Source organism: Elephas maximus, chromosome 16 (genome assembly GCF_024166365.1).
Source record: "Elephas maximus indicus isolate mEleMax1 chromosome 16, mEleMax1 primary haplotype, whole genome shotgun sequence".
Lineage (NCBI taxonomy): Eukaryota > Metazoa > Chordata > Mammalia > Proboscidea > Elephantidae > Elephas > Elephas maximus.
In genome coordinates, this window is record NC_064834.1 from 55721346 (window position 1) to 55739419 (window position 18074).

Sequence of the window (18074 nt, forward strand, 5' to 3'; positions counted from 1 at the left end):
TAGGCATTTCAGGGCTATTAATTTTGATGGTTTCTTCATGAAGTTTCCAGGGACCCAGGCTCTTTTTGTCTTTCTGCTGTGTCATCCTTAGTGCAAGGCTTTCATGTTAAAGGTGACAATAAAGCTGCTGGAACTCCAGCCATCACATTCAAGTTCCAGGCTGCAGAAAAGAGAATAGAGAGGAGAAAATGACCAAAGACCATCTCCCTTTAAAGGGCTTTCCCAGAAATCCTACACAATGACTGACTGATGTTATCTCGTTGGCCAGAACTTAGTTGAAGGTCATAACTAGATCATGAGGAGGCTGAGAAATGTAGTCTTTTACCTGAGGATACCCTGAATAAAATCAGGGCTCTGTAATTAAGGAAGAAGGGAAAGTGGCTGTGAGTGGGCAAGGAATAACCTCTGCCAGCAGGTCAATCATTAGCCTGACCATAACGTGGCTTCTTACCCCTTACCTCTAGAATAATTCAGAAGGCAGTTCTTTGACTTTCTTTATCTTTGCTCCAGAAACGGATTGTTTCCCTTTTCTAGATGGGTTGTCCCTCTGTTGGCAGCCAGAGAATGCTATTTTTATCCCTTAAGGGAAGGATGATATTATTAATACCCTTCCATTTGACCTTTATCAAGTGGAAGCCTATCTTAGGTTTGTACAGTTGCAGTATTTATGGATGATGTATAGTCACATGGAAGAAATGTCAACCTCTGTCCTAGGCCATAGGTTGTAGCCTTGAGCCTGATGGAGGCAGTGTGGTGTAGTGGAAAGTGTCTGTACTCTTGGATCCTGGTCTTGCCTTTGCTGGATCCCAGAACTTTGGGCAATGCTCTGGACCTCTCTGGGCCTTGGTTTCCACATTTATATAACAAGGCAGTGTTTTGAAATGTGCATTCCTCAGAGTCTCTGGGTTCTGCAGAGGCACCACCCAGGCAAGGGTAGCCTGTGGGTGTTCCACATCCAACCAGAGTAGCCCTGCTTTTAACCACACTGCCTAGCAAAACATCTAATAAGATATCATTTATGGGGTGGAGGGTTGCTGCTTTAAAAAATAAGTTTGGAAACTCCTGCAAATAAAGAATTTTCAAGGTTTTCATTTTAAAGATGAGCTTACCAAATCCCATTATTCCTGGTTAACTGCTTCCCAGTAATTGCTGGATGAAAGAAAGGAGCCATGAAACAAAATCCTTTGAATTCTGAACCCATTGCCATTAAGTCGATTCTGACTCATAGTGACCTATAGGACAGAGTAGAACTGCCCCATAGGGTTTCCAAGGCTGTAATCTTTATGGAAACAGACTGCCTCATCTTTCGCCTGTGGAGCCACTGGTGAGTTCGAACCGCCGAGCTTTCGTTAGCAGCTGAGCACGTAACCACTGTGCCACCAGGCCTTCTTTGGAATTCAAAGATAATTGAAAACATTAATTATTTTAAAATATTTTAAAATCTGTCTCCCTGTTACTGTGCATTTGGATGATGGATAAACTTTATAATTTCAGATCGCTAAACAAGTATACTATGTATATGATAGAGGCCAGTTCTTCAGTTGGGCTCTTTTCAGGTAGAAGTGAACCAGTATTTTTGCGTCAGGCATTATGCTCCAGCCACTGGTATATCCCATCTCATTTAATCCTTCCAGCAGTCTTCCCAGGTAAAATGATACTATCTGTAGTTTACAAATCTGAGTGGTCTTACTGTATAGGCTTGAGCTAGATACTACCTGCTACTGTCAATTCCAACTCATAATGACCCTATAGGACAGAGTAGAACTGCCCCATAGGTTTCCAAGGCTGTAAATCTTTATAAAAGCAGACTGCCACATCTTTCTCCCTCGGAGAGGGCTAGTGGATTCGAACATCCGACCTTTCAGTTGCCAGCTGAGCTAGGTATTAAAAAATGCAAAAATTAAAGACCATCAGGGCACTCAATTGGCCAACTCCAGGACACCACTGAATAACACATTTTCACTTTGTCTCTAGTAGCTGAGCCCCGGAAATAGCTGTTGTTAACCAGTCCAGGTTTAGGTAGCTTTCACTGTTGCTGTTGAAGAACTCTTGAATATTCAGCATCATCCTAAGAGGTTTGAAGCGGTTTCTGTCTTGTAAAATGTTAGCCAGAATCGTAATTATAATGTAGGCAATATCAGAATCCAAAAACATTCCTAGTGAGCTCAGATTATTCAGTCCACTCCTCTATATATCAGTGTACGTGCTCTAGGAGATTCTAGTGAACTGATGCAACTGAGATAGAGTGAGGACAGTTCTACTACGGAGGATCCCCTGGCTTGTGTGACTTCTCCACATGGCTGTGTACAATCGGAATTTTGTGTGAGTGGAAAATATAGGAAACACACATGGGATTCCTCAGCGATAAGTGAACCACGATTTCCATGTATAATCTTCTGCCATGTTATCCCCAAGCAAAAGGCTCGGTTTTTACCTTTTGTAGCCTTAAATGCTGATACACTCGTCTTTTGAAATAAATGTCCTACCTGACTTTATAAATTTTTTCTTAAAAAAAAATCCAATTTCATGAAAACAAAGTTTCATTGTGCTTGTTATATAGCCACATTTTTCCTAGTGTTTTGCAATTTTTCGAGATATATTTCCGCTGCTCTTATTATCCAACTGACAACTTCCTCAGTTACTTTCCGTTATGAGCATTGGCATAAGTTTTAAAACTGTTGGTTTTCATTTATTGCCCTTTTCTAACCACACTTTATGTCTTCCAACAGATGTCTAGCCTTTATGAGTCATTAATCGTGAGTCATTTTTAAGCTTTATTTTCTTTTTATGTGGTTAATTGAATTTTCTATTTCAAAATAGCACCCAAGCTCAGCTTTGTGTTATCTTCACGGGTTTGAATATGGCAGAACCTTTTTAGTGGCTCTGTATTGCCAGTGCCTTCATTTAAAGTATTTCATTGTGGAAGTAGTTAAATCAAGTCCAAGTGCAGTAAAAGGCGGGATGCAGCCAGATTTCTCTGATGTTTTGGACTTTTGCTCTCAGTTTTCTTGCACTTGTTCATCAGTTCTTTCTTAGTTGTTGTTAGTTGCTGGGGAGTCAGCTCTGATTCATGGCAACCCCATGTAAAAGAGAATGAAATGTTGCCCAGTCCTGCGCCATCTTCACGACCATTGGTATACCGGAGTCCATTGTTGCAGCCATTGCATATTTCCAGTGCCTTCCAACCTAGGGGGCTCATCTTCCCGCACTATATTGGACAGTATTCTGTTTTTATCCATAGGGTTTTCACTGGCTAATTTTTGGAAGTACATCTCCAGGCCTTTTTTCCTAGTCTGTGTTATTCTGGAAGCTCTGCTGACACCATGGGTGACCCTACTGGTATTTGAAATACCTGTGACATACCTTCTTGTATCACAGCATCAAGCCACCACAGTACAACAAACTGACAGATGGTGGGTGGATGAGTTCGTTCTATATTCTGGCTACTACTTAGTTTCTTACCAGTCATCAGCAGAGCTCAATAAAGGGGAGTGAAGAAGAGAATAACATAAAACCCTGAAATAGCACTGATGGGGTGAGAACCTGCCCCGTAATCAAGGCCTTCAATTCCAGTGGCCAAGGGACACTTTATGCTTTCACTTCTTGGTGTTCACTGACCTGCATGGGGGTACTTTGTATTTCCATGCAAAGTTTCCACATCCCCAGATTAGATTAAACCCAGTGCCGTCAAAGTGTGTGTGCATTATATAGGAACATCTGTAGTTAAATAATTTCATGATTCTAAATTATACCCATAATCTCAATTATTAGTCTGTTCTTTTCCTTTCAAAAAAAAAAAAAAAAAAAGCCCAATTAGATTAACTGCCTTAGCTAAGTTTTGTGTTCTTTTTCAATTTTTCTTAATTTCAGTGATGAAATGATTTGTATATTGTTTAATTGTCTCTCCTTGGATGCCATCAGGACCTGAAGAAAGAAAGTTTATACATGGCTAATTCTTCATTGAAAATAATTTTCAATAGCCTTTTGTGGATAGCAAACTATTTACAATTTATTTTTATCAACTAATTCAACCTGTCTACAAACTAAATTCATTGTTATAGCTATCTTTTCTAGTAGCTTTATTGAGATATAATTTGTGTACCATAAAATCCATCCTTTCAAATATACAATTCAGTGGTTTATAATTTCAGAACATTTTCATCATCTTTAAAAGAAACCTGGTTATCTACTAGTAGTCACTCCCCATTTCCTCAGGCTGCCCTCCCCCTGTCCCAGCCTAGGTAACCACTACTATACTTCCTGTCTCTATGGATTTACCTATTCTGGACATTTTATATAAATGAAATCATACGGTATGTGGACTTTTGTGAGATTCTTTCACTTAGCATAGTGTTTTCAAGGTCCATCCGTGTTATAGCATGTATCAGTACTTCACTCCTTTTTATGGCTGAATAATATTTTCATTGCCTGGATATACAGGTAGTCCCTGGCTTATGATGAACTGCACTTATGACCATCTGTTTGTTTTTTTTTTTTTGGTACCTCTTATCCTTAGTAATATATAGTATATACAATGTTGTATCACGTAATTTGCTGACGTTACCATTCATAGATGTTCACTTGCAGATATTTATATGTAATGTTTCCAACCCCCAAAGACAAATGAAGATCGGATTTATAAAGATACTGATAATAAAAGGCAATAATAGTGAAAACTAAAAAAAAAAAAGAAGTATTCAACTTATGTCAGAACCGACTTACAATAGAATCCTTGGAATGGAACCCCCTCGTAAGTCAGGGACTATCTGTACCACATTTTATTTATCTGTTCATTTGGGTTGTTTTCTACTCTTTGACTGTTAGAAATAATGCTGCTGTGAACATTTGTGTACAAGTGTTTGTGAGGACATATGTTTTCAATTCTCTTGGTTTGTTAGCTAATTTAGCACGTCTACTGACTTTTGAGTCGGTTTTGACTTGACTGCAATGGGTTTGGTGTCTTGGTTTGGTACTAACATACCATTTTTGTTGTAACCACCAGTTCTTCCATACTAGCGAACTGGTTATCCTCTACTCAAGATGGCTAGTTGAGAGTTTTTAGTGCCATTGCTAGTTCGGTAACTTCATTAGTTGTCCAATTCTTATGAGTACTTTCTAGGTAAACTATTACTTACCGTATTTCTTTTAATAGTCTTTTGCTGTACCCCCTTCCATCATGTAAATACAAAATAATAATTGTTATTGTTGTTAGCTGTCACTGAGTTGGCCCCTGCCTCATGACAACCCCGTGCACAACGGAATGAAATGCTGCCTGGTTCTGCTCAATCACTGTGGGTGGTTGTGGATCTAACCGTTGTGACCAGCGGAATGAAACGCTGCCTGGTTCTGCTCCATCACTGTGGGTGGTTGTGGATCTAACCGTTGTGACCAACGGAATGAAACGCTGCCCGGTTCTGCTCAGTCACCGTGGGTGGTTGTGGATCTAACCGTTGTGACCAACGGAATGAAACGCTGCCCCGTTCTGCTCGATCACCGTGGGTGGTTGTGGATCTAACCATTGTGACCAACGGAATGAAATGCTGCCGGGTTCTGCTCAATCACCGTGGGTGGTTGTGGATCTAACCGTTGTGACCAACAGAATGAAATGCTGCCTGGTTCTGCTCCATCACCGTGGGTGGTTGTGGATCTAACCCTTGTGACCAACAGAATGAAATGCTGCCTGGTTCTGCTCCATCACTGTGGGTGGTTGTGGATCTAACCCTTGTGACCAACGGAATGAAACGCTGCCTGGTTCTGCTCAATCACTGTGGGTGGTTGTGGATCTAACTGTTGTGACCAGTAGGGTTTTCCTTGACTGATATTTGGAAGTAGACCACCAGGCCTTTCTTCCTAGTCTGTCTTACCTAGCTGCTCCGCTGTTACCTGTTTAGCATCATAGTAACAGGAAGCCTCCACTGATGGACATGTGGCAGTGGTGCATGTGGCGCACTGGCTGGGAATCAGAGTTTACTCTTCTCCAATGATGAAATAACACTTAGGCATCAGAGGAAATGTAGGAATTGAGAAAAATATACAAATTAAGAAAAAAAAAGATTTTATAATCCTGCTACCCAGAAACCACTACTGTTAATATTTTGAGTTTTTTTTTTTTTTTTGCTTTCTATTCTATGTATATTTTCATGTCATTAAAATTGTACTGTCTGTACAATTTGGTTACTTTTTTAAAAAAAGTTTTTATTGCGCTTTAAGTAAAAGTTTACAAATCAAGTAAGTCTCTCGTACAAAAATTTATATGCACCTTGCTATATACTCCTACTTGCTCCCCCTCAATTAGACAGCACACTCCTTTTCTCCACCCCGTATTCCTGTGTCCATTCAGCCAGCTTCTGACCCCCTCTGCCTTCTCATCCCCCCTCCAGACAGGAGCTGCCCACATAGTCTCATGTGTCTACTTGAGTCAAGAAGCTCACTCCTCACCAGTATCATTTTGTATCTTATAGTCCAGTCCAATCCCTGTCTGAAGAGCTGGCTTTGGGAATGGTTCCAGTCCTGGGCTAACAGAAGGTCTAGGGACCATGACCTCCAGGGTCCTTCTAGTCTCAGTCAGATCATTAAGTCTGGTCTTTTTACGAGAATTTGAGGTCTGCATCCCACTGCTCGCCTGCTCCCTCACGGGTTCTCTGTTGTGTTCCCTGTCAGGGCAGTCATTGGTTGTAGCCAGGCACCATATAGTTCTTCTGGTCTCAGGGCTGATGTAGTCTCTGATTTATGTAGCCCTTTCTGTCTCTTGGGCTCATAATTATCTTGTATCTTTGGTGTTCTTCATTCTCCTTTGCTCCAGGTGGGTTGAGATGAATTGATGCATCTTAGATGGCCGCTAGCATCTAAGACCCAAGACACCACTCACCAAAGTGAGATGCAGAATGTTTTCTTAATAGATTTTATTATGCCAGTTGACCTAGATGTCCCCCGAAACTGTGGTCCCCAAACCCTCACCCCTGCTACCCTGGCCTTCGAAATATTCTGTTATTCAGGAAACTTCTTTGCTTTTGGTTTAGTCCAGTTGTGCTGACCTCTCCTGTATTGTGTACAACTTGGTTACCTTTTTAAGAATTTTCCACATATTTTTAACATAATTGCTGTCCAGTCAATTCCGACTCGTGGTGACCCTATAGGACAGAGTAGAACTGCCCCATAGAGTTTCCAAGGAGCACCTGGTAGATTTGAACGGCCAACCTTTTCGTTAGCAGCTGTAGCACTTAACCACTATGCCACCAGGATTTATATATATATATATTCTTAAATATATATATATATATATAGGTGTTTATTAGATGAAAGGCTTATGGCATTCTAGCAGCTATATTTGTGATGGTGCAAAATGAGAAACCTTACTGTACATTAGAAGGGGACTGATTAAATAAACCTTGCTCATCTTGTGGAATGCTGTGGAGCAGTTAAAAATGAATGTGGAAGATCTATTTGTACTGGCATGAAAAGATTGCCTAGAAATCCTTAAGTAAATTAACACAGTAATGCAGATGGCATGATCCTAATTTTTTAGAAGACAACAGAACTATTGTGCATATATGCACATATCAATGTAAATGGATGCCTAGATTGTCTGGAGAGATACACATCCAACTCTTGAGAGTGGTTACCACTGGGAAAGAGTTTAGAATTGGGATGGGATATGAAAGTGCTTAAAGGTAGAGCCTTGGTGCAGTAGTTAAGAGCTTGGCTGCTAACCAAAAGGTAGGCAGTTTGAATCCACCAGCCACTCCTTGGAAACCCTACGTGGCAGTTCTACTCTGTCCTATGGGGTTGCTAGGAGTCGAAATCTACTTGACGGCAAGGGATATTTAGAGGTAGAGGTGGGGGAGGGAAGGTCATCACCTTTTACGCTGTTTTCTGTGGGTGAATTTTTTTTTATATAATGAGAAGGTATTTCTCTATTCCATGTGCCATTTCAAAAAACTGAAAAACTGTAACAAAATCACTTTTAACGTCTGCAGAATTGCCATGTGTATAACCAAAAAGATCTTTATCTTGACACCCTAATCAGTGGGTGTTTAGATTATTTCTAATCTTCCCTGATTGTAAATGATGCTGCAGGGAACAGCACTTTCTTGTATTAAAAGCCCTTTTGTCTATTTTAGAATATGGGACTCCCAGGATTCAAATTACTGCATCATAGTCTATGAATACTTCGGAGGCAGGCGTGCTAAATCACTTTCCAACAGAGTGGTGCTGGTTCACCCACCCACAGCAGCGTATGAAAATGCCCTTTGCACAATTCCCTTTCCATCTTTTGGAGAGTTCATTAAGAAAGACATTTGCTTATTTTGGAAATAAACAATAGTTTATCATTGTTGGTTTAACATGCATTTCTTTGATTGCTAGGGAGCGATATTTTTCCTAAAAGCATGTCAGCTATCAGGAAAATTGGTTAGAGGCTTTGTCCATCTATCAGGGCCTTATTGATTTTCCTTGTTGATCTTATAAAAGTTCCTTTTAAAGAGTTGCTTTATATATAAAGGGTATTTACCTCTTAAAAAATTTTTTTTTTATTTAACTTTTAGTTTAGCTTACCTTTTTTGTACATATAGAAATGTAACACTTAAAAAATCGGTGCCGTAAGTCTTTTATATTGTGATTTCTTCCACTGCTCTCATGCATAGGAAGACCTCTCTCTCTTCAGAGATTTGATAAATATTTATTTATACTTTCCGCCTTTACAGGTATTTGAGTTGTCAAGCGTTCTCCTATAGTTTTTTTTTTCCTCCCTACTGTCTTAAGGTAGTGTAGTGGTTAAGGGCTATGGCTGCTAACCAAAAGGTCGGCAGTGCAAATCCACCAGACACTCCTTGGAATCTCTGTGGGGCAGTTCTACTACATTCTATAGGGTTGCTATGAGTTGGAACCGACTTGATGGCAACAGATTTGGTTTTTTTGTTTGATTACTATCTTAAAAATATATTTTCAACAGAATAATTAAGCGCTGTTATGGATTCACTTGTGTGTCCACCTGAAAGATTAGTTGAAGTCCTAGTCCCTATGAACTTGACCTTGTTTGGAAATAGGGTCTTTGAAGGTGTTACCAGTTGACATGAGGTCATTCTGGAGGAGAGTGGGTCCTAATCCATTCTGAGTGGTGTCCTATAAGAGAGAAGAGATGCGGAGAGACAGACCGAGGAAAGACAGCTACGTGAAGATGCAGCCGCACACCAAGGAACGCTGGGAGCTACCAGAAGCTGTGGAGAGACAAGGCTCTTCCCCTAAAGGCTTCAAAGAGAACATGGCTCTGTCGACACCCTGAGTTCAGGCAACTAGCCTCCGGAACTCTGCGACAATAAACTTCTGTTCCCATAAGGCACTCAGTTGGTGATATTTTATTATAGCAGCCCTAGGAAACTAAGACCAGCCCACTAAAAGGATTTTAGCATAGAGGAGTTTTCAGAGCGGTCTTTCATCCCCAGATGTTGACTAGTCTCGTTCTGCAATTTTCATAGGAGAATCTAGGTTGTAATTGATGGGAAGGGGGAATGTTTTGCCATAGGCCCTGCTTCTAAGGCTTCTTTCTAGAGGAAAAATCCTCTTATCTATACTCTGGGTTCATTTTCCAGGGAATCTATTCCTCAGCTCAGCCTCACCTGTATCTGTGCAACAGGGACCTGAAAATTGAAATCTTGAGAACCTCTGACCGTCTTTTATGAATTCAAAAGATTTCAGCCCCAGAGTTGAGTGCTTTCCTGCTGCTTCTGGATAAGGCCTTCATTGCTGATGGACTAGCAGATGACTTTGTGCCCTTTTTTTGGTGGTGGTGGTGGTGGGGGCTCTGCTTCATAAGAACTATTTTCCTCAAGAATAATGTTTCCTTCCTTTTCCAGCGAGGACAGCAGCAGGGATTCACCACTCTCTGCTCCTTAGACACCCTGGAATCTGGTGGTGAAGGGCCGGTGGCCCCTTCAAGGTTTGAAGCTCAATTATTGATGCCGAACTCAAGATCACAAGACCTTAGACTGGAGCTTTGTGGAATGCTTGGCTTGAAGAAGTCTGGGATTCATTTCTCTGTGATCTTCTTTCACAAAAACCTTTGAGATTTCTTTTTCTACCTTGTTGAACCTTTTGGGTCGAGCCATGGGCAGTGTGCCTTACCACTGATGGCCACAAGGGGGAGCCATGTGCTTCTTCCGTCTACTCTGGCTCAACTGTTACTTCAAAGGGCTGACTTTCTCCTTTCTGTCCCTGTGGTAGAACCAGGGAGGCCTTTCCATCCAGGCTTTTCACGTTCATGGGGTGGGAATAGTGTACCCTTGTTGTAGAGAAAAACTGGAACACTTTTTCAAGATAAAACAGGTTTATTAAGGGTGTAAAACAATTGCAGTTGGGGAACTACGTAGCCCACTGAAAATGGAACCAGGTTGTCCCAGGGCAGTTTCGTTATACAAATATTCTTATGGGGTAAAAAGAGGAACCAAACCATAGGGCGGGCAATTACAGGAAAACCAATGAATATTGTAATAATTACACTCTGGTTACTGATTATTAAGAGTATAGTTAGTGATTACAGATAGTTTTGCAGGATGCTTAGATCTTGGTCACAAGATGCGTACATGTATTTTCTTTGTCTGTCTTGAAAAAATATTTTGTTAGCAACAGCACCCAGACAGCACTCTTCCTGAGTATGTATATTTTGAGGGGTGCAGATGGTCACTGGAATCCCTGGTGGTGTAGTGGTTAAGTGCTACGGCTGCTAACCAAAAGGTCAGCAGTTCGAATCCACCAGGTGCTCCTTGGAAACTGTATGAGGCAGTTCTACTCTGTCCTGTAGGGTTGCTATGAGTCGGAATTGACTCGACGGCAGTGGGTTTGGTTTTTTGATTTTTGATGGTCACTTGGTTAAAACCCCTTGAGGCATATGGTTTTACATCTTGGTTTTGACCACCGAAGAAAAACATATTTTTCTCAAAAAACATAGCTGTTAGTCTAGAAATCCAGAATAAAATTAGATAGCACGGTCAGTATATTACGCCTCTGTCTCACTAACTGCACTGAAAGTTGTCTTTTCCTGAGACATGCTCCGGGTACCAAACAGTTACTTACTCCTCGTTCGCATTGCTAACACATTATCCCTAATCGCATGTGATGAAAAGAAAAGGAGGTCGTTAGTCTTATTTTTTAGTCAAGTGGAGACTAAACTTATGAACAGATTTTTCCAATATTCCAGAACATCAAATAGCTTTTCCCACATAAGGAAATCTCTTTAGCCTGGATGGAAGATGTGTTAATGTTTTTAGAAAACAAGAGAGTTAGGAGCTAGAGCCTGAGTTCCCAAACAGTCATTTGTGGGAGTCTTGTGGATGTCTGAGGCCCCTGAAGATAAACGTCCTCTAAGCAGGTTGTTTTGCTTTGCTTGGTGATACCAAGGACGATAGTTCTGGAAGTGAGGGATTCCATTGTGAGAGAAGCTATTCAGTATTAAGAATGGCCAATATTATATGTGGCAGGTGGGAGATGGAAAGAACTCAAAATCAAGTTCTTTAAAATGATGCTGAATACCAACATAACCACTGCTAAGCGGTTTTAGATATAACAGCAGTTGCCATGTTATGTATGCTGATAAAACCCTTAGGAAAGATCAGACACTGGAAGACTTTAAGATTATTATGTCTGTCAGTTTAGTTTACCTCTCTATCCTGAAATTTCTCCAGAGAGCTAATTGGCTATAAATGCAAGGAACTTAGTTTAAGCTGAGATCAGGGAAGAGCTATTCTAATAAAGTTGCCAGATGACCTTCATATCATTGGAGGAAAACAGGACCAAGAGAGTGTTGATAAGCTGCTGGTGTGCCTACGAGGGGCTTCATCAGGAGTACCTGATAGAGTGAGAGGGTGAGAAAGAGGAGGATTGAGGAGGGAGTTCTCACAGGGAAGTTCAGACTTGGGCCAGTCCTTGACTGTAGAGCAGGAGAAGCTTTCTGAGCTTGCTGATCCCAGGCTTTTTGCTTAAATTTAAAGAGTTAGCAAAGAATTCACAAGAGACTTGGAGAGGCTTCTTCAAGTAATTAGAGTTCTCATAATTACATATCTGAAGTTGAATAACACAGGATTGACACTAGTCTCGGCATGAGAATGGTGTTTTCATTTCAGTTTTGACACTAACTAGAGAACCCCTTTGCCTGGGACTGCGTTTCCTCCTCTGTAAAGCAAGGGTGTCCTGAGGAATGGGTGTGCTTCCATGTGGGAGACAACAAGAATTGGCATATTTTCCTCTCCACTTTGGCTGCCAGGAAGCTCAAAGTCTTTATTTATTTAAAGGACTCTGCAGGACCCATGGCTTGATATTGTTTTCTGCCCTGGTCTTGACCTTTTGTTCTAGTTTGTATTTTTCCTGATCTGAGCTTTTTTTGGGGGGGGGGGTTCATCAGCCCCTGCAGCCACGTGAGTCAGGGGAAACTTCCAGCCTGACACCTGACCCACAGTTTTGAGACTTGCCAGCCTCCACCACTGCATGAGCCATTTCCTTGAAATAAGTCTCTCTCTCTATATGCATATTTATACATATGTGCTTCAAGTCCTTTTCACTTTCAGTAAGCAAGGTTATGTTATCTGCATCCTGATGCTGCTTTCTTCTTCATACAGTCCAGCTTCTCAGATTATTTGCTCAGCATACTGATTGAGTAATTATGGTGAAAGGCTACAACCCTGATGCACACCTTTCTTCATTTTAAACCATGAAGTATCCCCTTGTTCAGTTTGAACAACTGCCTCTTGGTCTATAAAGAGGTTCCTCATGAGCACAATTAAGTGTTCTGGAATTCTCATTCTTCGCAATGTTATCCAGAATTTGTCATGATCCGCACAGATGCCTCTGCATGGTCAATAAAACACAGGTAAACATCTTTCTGGTACCCTCTGCTTTCAGCCAAGATCCCTCTGACAACAGCAGTTTCCCTAGTTCCACATCCTCTTCTGTATCTGGCTTGAATTTCTGGCAGTTCCCCATCGATGTATTGCTGCAACTGTTTTTGAATTATCTTCAGCTAAGTTTAACTTGCGTGTGATATTAACGATATTGTTCGATAATTTCCACATTCTGTTGGATGACCTTTCTTTGAAATGGGCACAAACATGGGTCTGTTACAGTCAGTTGGCCAACTAGATGTCGTACAGGTTCCATGGTATAGACAAGTGAGCACTTCCAGTGTTGCATATGTTTGTTGAAACATCTCAGTTGGTATTCCATCAATTCCTGGAGCCTTGTTTTTTGCCAATGCCTTCAATGCAGCTTGGACCTCTTGCTTCAATACCATTGGTTCTTGATCATAAGCTACCTCCTGAAATGGTTGAATGTCGACCAATTCTTTTTGGTACAGTGACTGTATATTCCTTCCGTTGTCTTTGATGCTTCATATATATATGAAGCAAACTGTATATATATATATATATGTAGCTTGTTTTGACAAGAATTTTTCCAGAAATAACGTATGCTCTGTAAAACAGAATTGTTACACAGATGTTTCAGGGTCAGTGACTTTAGATTTGGATCCGATTTGTGCCATAAGTTCAATAACAAGCTGGATGTATATGTTTCCATGTCAGTGACGAAAGTTTGGGTAATTATTATGTTTTTCTGAACATGAAGAAGGTTGAGGCTTTCTAGAATCTGGAAAAATGGAACAATTCTTTCCTTTCTCTTCTAGCCAGATCTTACCCATGACTGAAAATAGCCTTGGTTCTGATTTTTCATTAGCCAGGTTCTACTGTTTTAGGACCATCCTGCTAGCTTCTTTGAACAAAGCGATGCCACCTAACGTTTTCTCAGGCTTCCAGAACAAATTTCAGGGGCCCCCTCTATTCCACATTGGGAGATAATGGGGACTTCGACTTTAGGGCAACAAGATTTGCTTTCCCCTCTGAGAAGGGGTGGCTGGTGGGGGAGCCCACTGATCCTGTCTGCCAGGGATAGGTTTGCCTTCTGTGGATATAACCCTCGGGGTCTGTGCTCCTTCTCATCACAGTAGTTCACGTTTACTGAGTGGGGCCAGAGTGTTTTGCATGCTTTATTACTTTAATCCTCACCATAACCTCTGAGGCAGGCACTGACATTACCACCATTTTACAGATGAGAACACCGAGGTTTGGTGGAGGAGATAAGTAAGTTACCCAGGGTTCCATGTTGAATCAAAGGTAGAGCCCAGCATAAGACCAGGTCTGCTGGCTCAGTGCTCACTCTTAACTACAACCCTAGGATTCCCACAGGGAGTCATCAAGCTGATCTGACATATGAAGAGTCAGGCCTGAGTATATCCTGACTGCAGGCGCCAACCTAATTTACAGCTAGACTCTTAGTAACCCTCCTGTCCTTCATTAGAGTCCCAGCATCTCAAGATGGAAACACCAGCATAGCTTACTTTCACAACTCATCTGGGCCCAGGAATCCAGATCAACAGCTGTGGGAAGATGTGGCCAAACAAGCCTCTTCTAAGCATCTTTGCTTTTGAAATTTTCTGATACTTCTTATGTTTGGCTACCTCTGTCTTGAGAGTTTGCTTTCCTTTACAGTCCATCTATCTTGGTTGGTCTGTCTCATTTGGGAATGAGAAATCTTATTTTAATGTGAAAAGTTGATCATGCTGAGTAGCCAACAAGTGTGAAGTTCAAAGAGCTCAAATAAGAGAAAGTACGGTTGAAAGACAATGTTGGTACTTGAGGGAGTCCATTAAATAGTACAGTTCTTACTTGCCTTAGTTTTGAAGCAATTGAGGAGTAAGACAAATGGAGACTACAGTTATCACCTGCGTTATTGATGAAGCTGATCGTGGAGAATGGGGAACACATCTGCAACAAGTGGGGCCCCTGATGCTGACCTTAAGCGTCAGGCTGAGACTCTCCTGGTGCCACCCACCCCCCCCTCCTCGGGCAGTGCTGGCCTGAGGCCAGACCCCTTTCCCAGGGGCAGAGCTCACTGGGGAGCTTAGCACCGAGAGGAGCCTGTTGCATCCTAACCGGGAGGGTCTGGGCAGCCTCTGCCTAGATGGTCCTTCCAAATTCTGCATCAGAGGAGCCATGCTAGCACCCTAGCACTGAAGTAGGGGAGAGGACTAAGTGCAACCAGGAGCGTGACCCTAAAGGAGGTGGAGGAACAGTGGTGTCACCCGGGGGGTGCAGGGGATACGGACCACATCAGGTGACACTGTCAGAGGGGGTGACACCAAAATGACTTTAAAATTTTTGTGCAATGTTTCAGCAGAAATTTATTACTTTTTATAAAAATATCCCTGTAGTTAGTTACAACAACAAAAACATTTTTCATAAGTCCAGCTTACATGTATCAGTATATCTACAAGGCCAAAATTCTATGCTGATTTACTTTTTGAGCTTTCTAATGAGCTCCAGTCAGAGCTGTCGTTATTACCCAATAACAATGATGCTTCAAATCATGTAATTTCATCTGCACATGCTACAAGCATGCACTGCTGTTTTCGTTGCTACTGGTGTTTTTATAGTTGCTGATTCTGTCAGATTTTCTGGTGTTTTAGCTACAATATTGTGGTAATTAGCATGGGGGGTGGTGACATCATGAATTACTGTACTGGGTGACACCAACCCTAGTGACGCCACTGTGGAGGAAACCTCAGGAAAAGAGAAGCATTCTCCTAACAAATCAAAGCCTTAGCTCTCCCTCTTTGGGAATTGTCTTAGTCATCTAGTGCTGCTGTAACAGAAATACCACAGGGGGATGGCTTTAACAAAAAGAAATTTATCCTCTAACAGTCTAGTAGGATACAATCCAAATTCAGGCTGTCAGCTCCAGGGGAAGCCTTTCTCTCTCTGTCAGCTCTGGAGGAAAGTCCTTCTCACCAATCTTCCCCTGGACTAGGAGCTTCTCTGCACAGGAACCCTGGGCCCAAAGGACGCGTTATGCTCCTGGTGCTTCTTTCTTGGTGGTATAAAGTCCCATCTTATGCTAGCCTCCTTTTCCTGTTATCTTTTGGGAGATAAAAGGTGGTGCGGGCCACGCCCCAGGGAAATGCTCTTTATATTGGATCAGGGATTTGACCTGGTAAAGGTGTTAGGATCCCACCTTAATCCTCTTTAACATAAAATTACAATCTCACAGTGGGGAACAACCACAGAACACTGGGAATCGTGGCCCAACCAAGGTAATACACACATTTTTAGGGGGACATAATTCAATCCATGACAGGAATTAATTTGACATTTGTACTTTTAGTGTCTGCAAATATACCAGCAGATATGCAAATTAACTTACTTTTGTTCTCTTTACATTTTTAGATTCTTTGCTATCAGAAGACCTCCTTCTTTGGCGGGCACTGTATATCCATGATTGATTACCTCCTTTGGCCCTGGTTTGAGCGGCTGGATGTATATGGGGTAGCTGAGTAAGACATTTGGCCATGGGCTAGTGAATTCCTGGGGTCACACTGGGTAACAACAGTTGAAATAGTCTCTGTGCCATTTATCCCCCTTTGGATGTTTTAAGGAGCCCTGGTGGCCCAGTGGTTAAGCACTTGGCTGCTAACCGAAAGTTCGGCAGTTTGAACCCAGCAGCTGCTCCGTGGGAGAAATGTGTGGCAGTCTGCTTCTGTAAAGGTTACAGCCTTAGAAGCCCCACGGAGCTGTTCTACCCTGAACTGTAGGGTTGCTATGAGTTGGAGTGATTCCACAGCAGTGGGTTTGGTTTGGATTTTGGGATATGTTTTGAGATGTATGTGAAAGGAAACCGGGTTTTTAAACCAGCACCGCGTGTTTCCTGGTTAAAAATGCATCTGTGTTCTTACACCACTAACTGCGGGGCCAGACTCTACCCAACTTTCTGCTGATAAGACCGTGTGTCCAAAAGTCCCCTAGTGCCTCAGTGGCCACTGTCCTCAGCAGCCCATCCAAACACAGGCTGGTTGCAAAAGCAAACAGAGAGTTGAGCTGCAGACACCATGTTTTGGTAACTTGTCTACCACTCCCTATGCTCTCCCGCCTGGTCCTGCTGAGTCACCCAGCAGATACCACAGACTTTAGTCACATCTCCTTCCCCTAAAGAATTTTCCCCCAATAGAAACACCCTTAAAAAAAAGATTTTAAAAATAATATATGCTGATGTTAAAACAAACAAAACAAAATTACCAAGCACCACAGAAGCATTAGGATGTTTACCAGTTAAACCAGTTGTCGTCAAGTCTGTTCTGACTCATGGTAACCCTGTGTGGGTCAGGATAGAAGTGCATCCTACAGGGTTTTCAATGGCTGATTTTTCAGAACTAGATTGCCAAGTCTTTCTTCCCAGGCACCTGTGGGTGGGGTCGAATCTCCAGCCTTCCGGTTAGCAGCTGAACACGTTAACTGTTTAGGAGAAATAGCCTGGTAGACTTGGGAAGACTGTGCTGCATTTGTTTCAGCACCTGCTCTGATCCCAGCCGGCGCATAGTGGGTGCCGGGCAGTTCCGGGGTTTGGGAACCCAGTTTTGCCAAGGCAGAGCTGCATCTGGAGCCACGTAACGCGTGGGCTTGAATCTACCAAGAGTTGTCTTGTGTGCTTCCGACTTTAGCCACATTGGAGGGAAGATCAGATATAATGTATTTGGTAATTTAAAACCTGACTCAAACATAAACGTTACAAAAACTTGTTGCCTCTAAGGACAGAGTATTGGATCACAGGTTAGGAACTTCCTCCCTGGCCTTGAGTTTCTCACTAACCAGCTATATTATCTTGAGCAAGTCACTTTACCTACCCTAGACCTAGATTTCCTCATTCATCTTTGAAAGGGCTCTGCTAGCTCCATTATTTCAAGGATTGATTATTGTTTTATTCATTTTTTCAAACTGTTTTGGAAATGTCTTTATTTTTATTTCAAAAGTAAAAACTGAGAATGGCAGAATAGGTATTTCAGAGGCTTGTCTTTTCTTTGGTAAGCGATGAAGAACAGATGCCGTATTTCCCAGACCACAAGCATTTTGACTGTTTTGTTAAAAATAACCACAGCTCCTACAATTCAAAAACACACACAGCTATTCAAAAAAAAAAAAGAAAAGAAAGAGTTTCCTCCAGGAAATGATTATGCTTGCTTGATAAAACCAAAACCAAACCCCCTG

General features: G+C 41.9%; 1 protein-coding gene across 2 annotated transcripts in view; it reads left to right on the forward strand.

Moving 5' to 3' along the window:
• CFAP58 (cilia and flagella associated protein 58) overlaps positions 1–18074 on the forward strand; it is a 207165-nt gene that overhangs the window by 18611 nt on the left and 170480 nt on the right. The window contains exon 4 of one of the 2 annotated variants that reach the window (XM_049856124.1): positions 16263–16369. The exons of the other annotated variant lie outside the window; for it this stretch is intronic. Coding sequence (XP_049712081.1) covers positions 16263–16369 — 107 coding nt within the window. The remainder of the gene's footprint in view (positions 1–16262; positions 16370–18074) is intronic. 2 annotated transcript variants of the gene reach the window in all.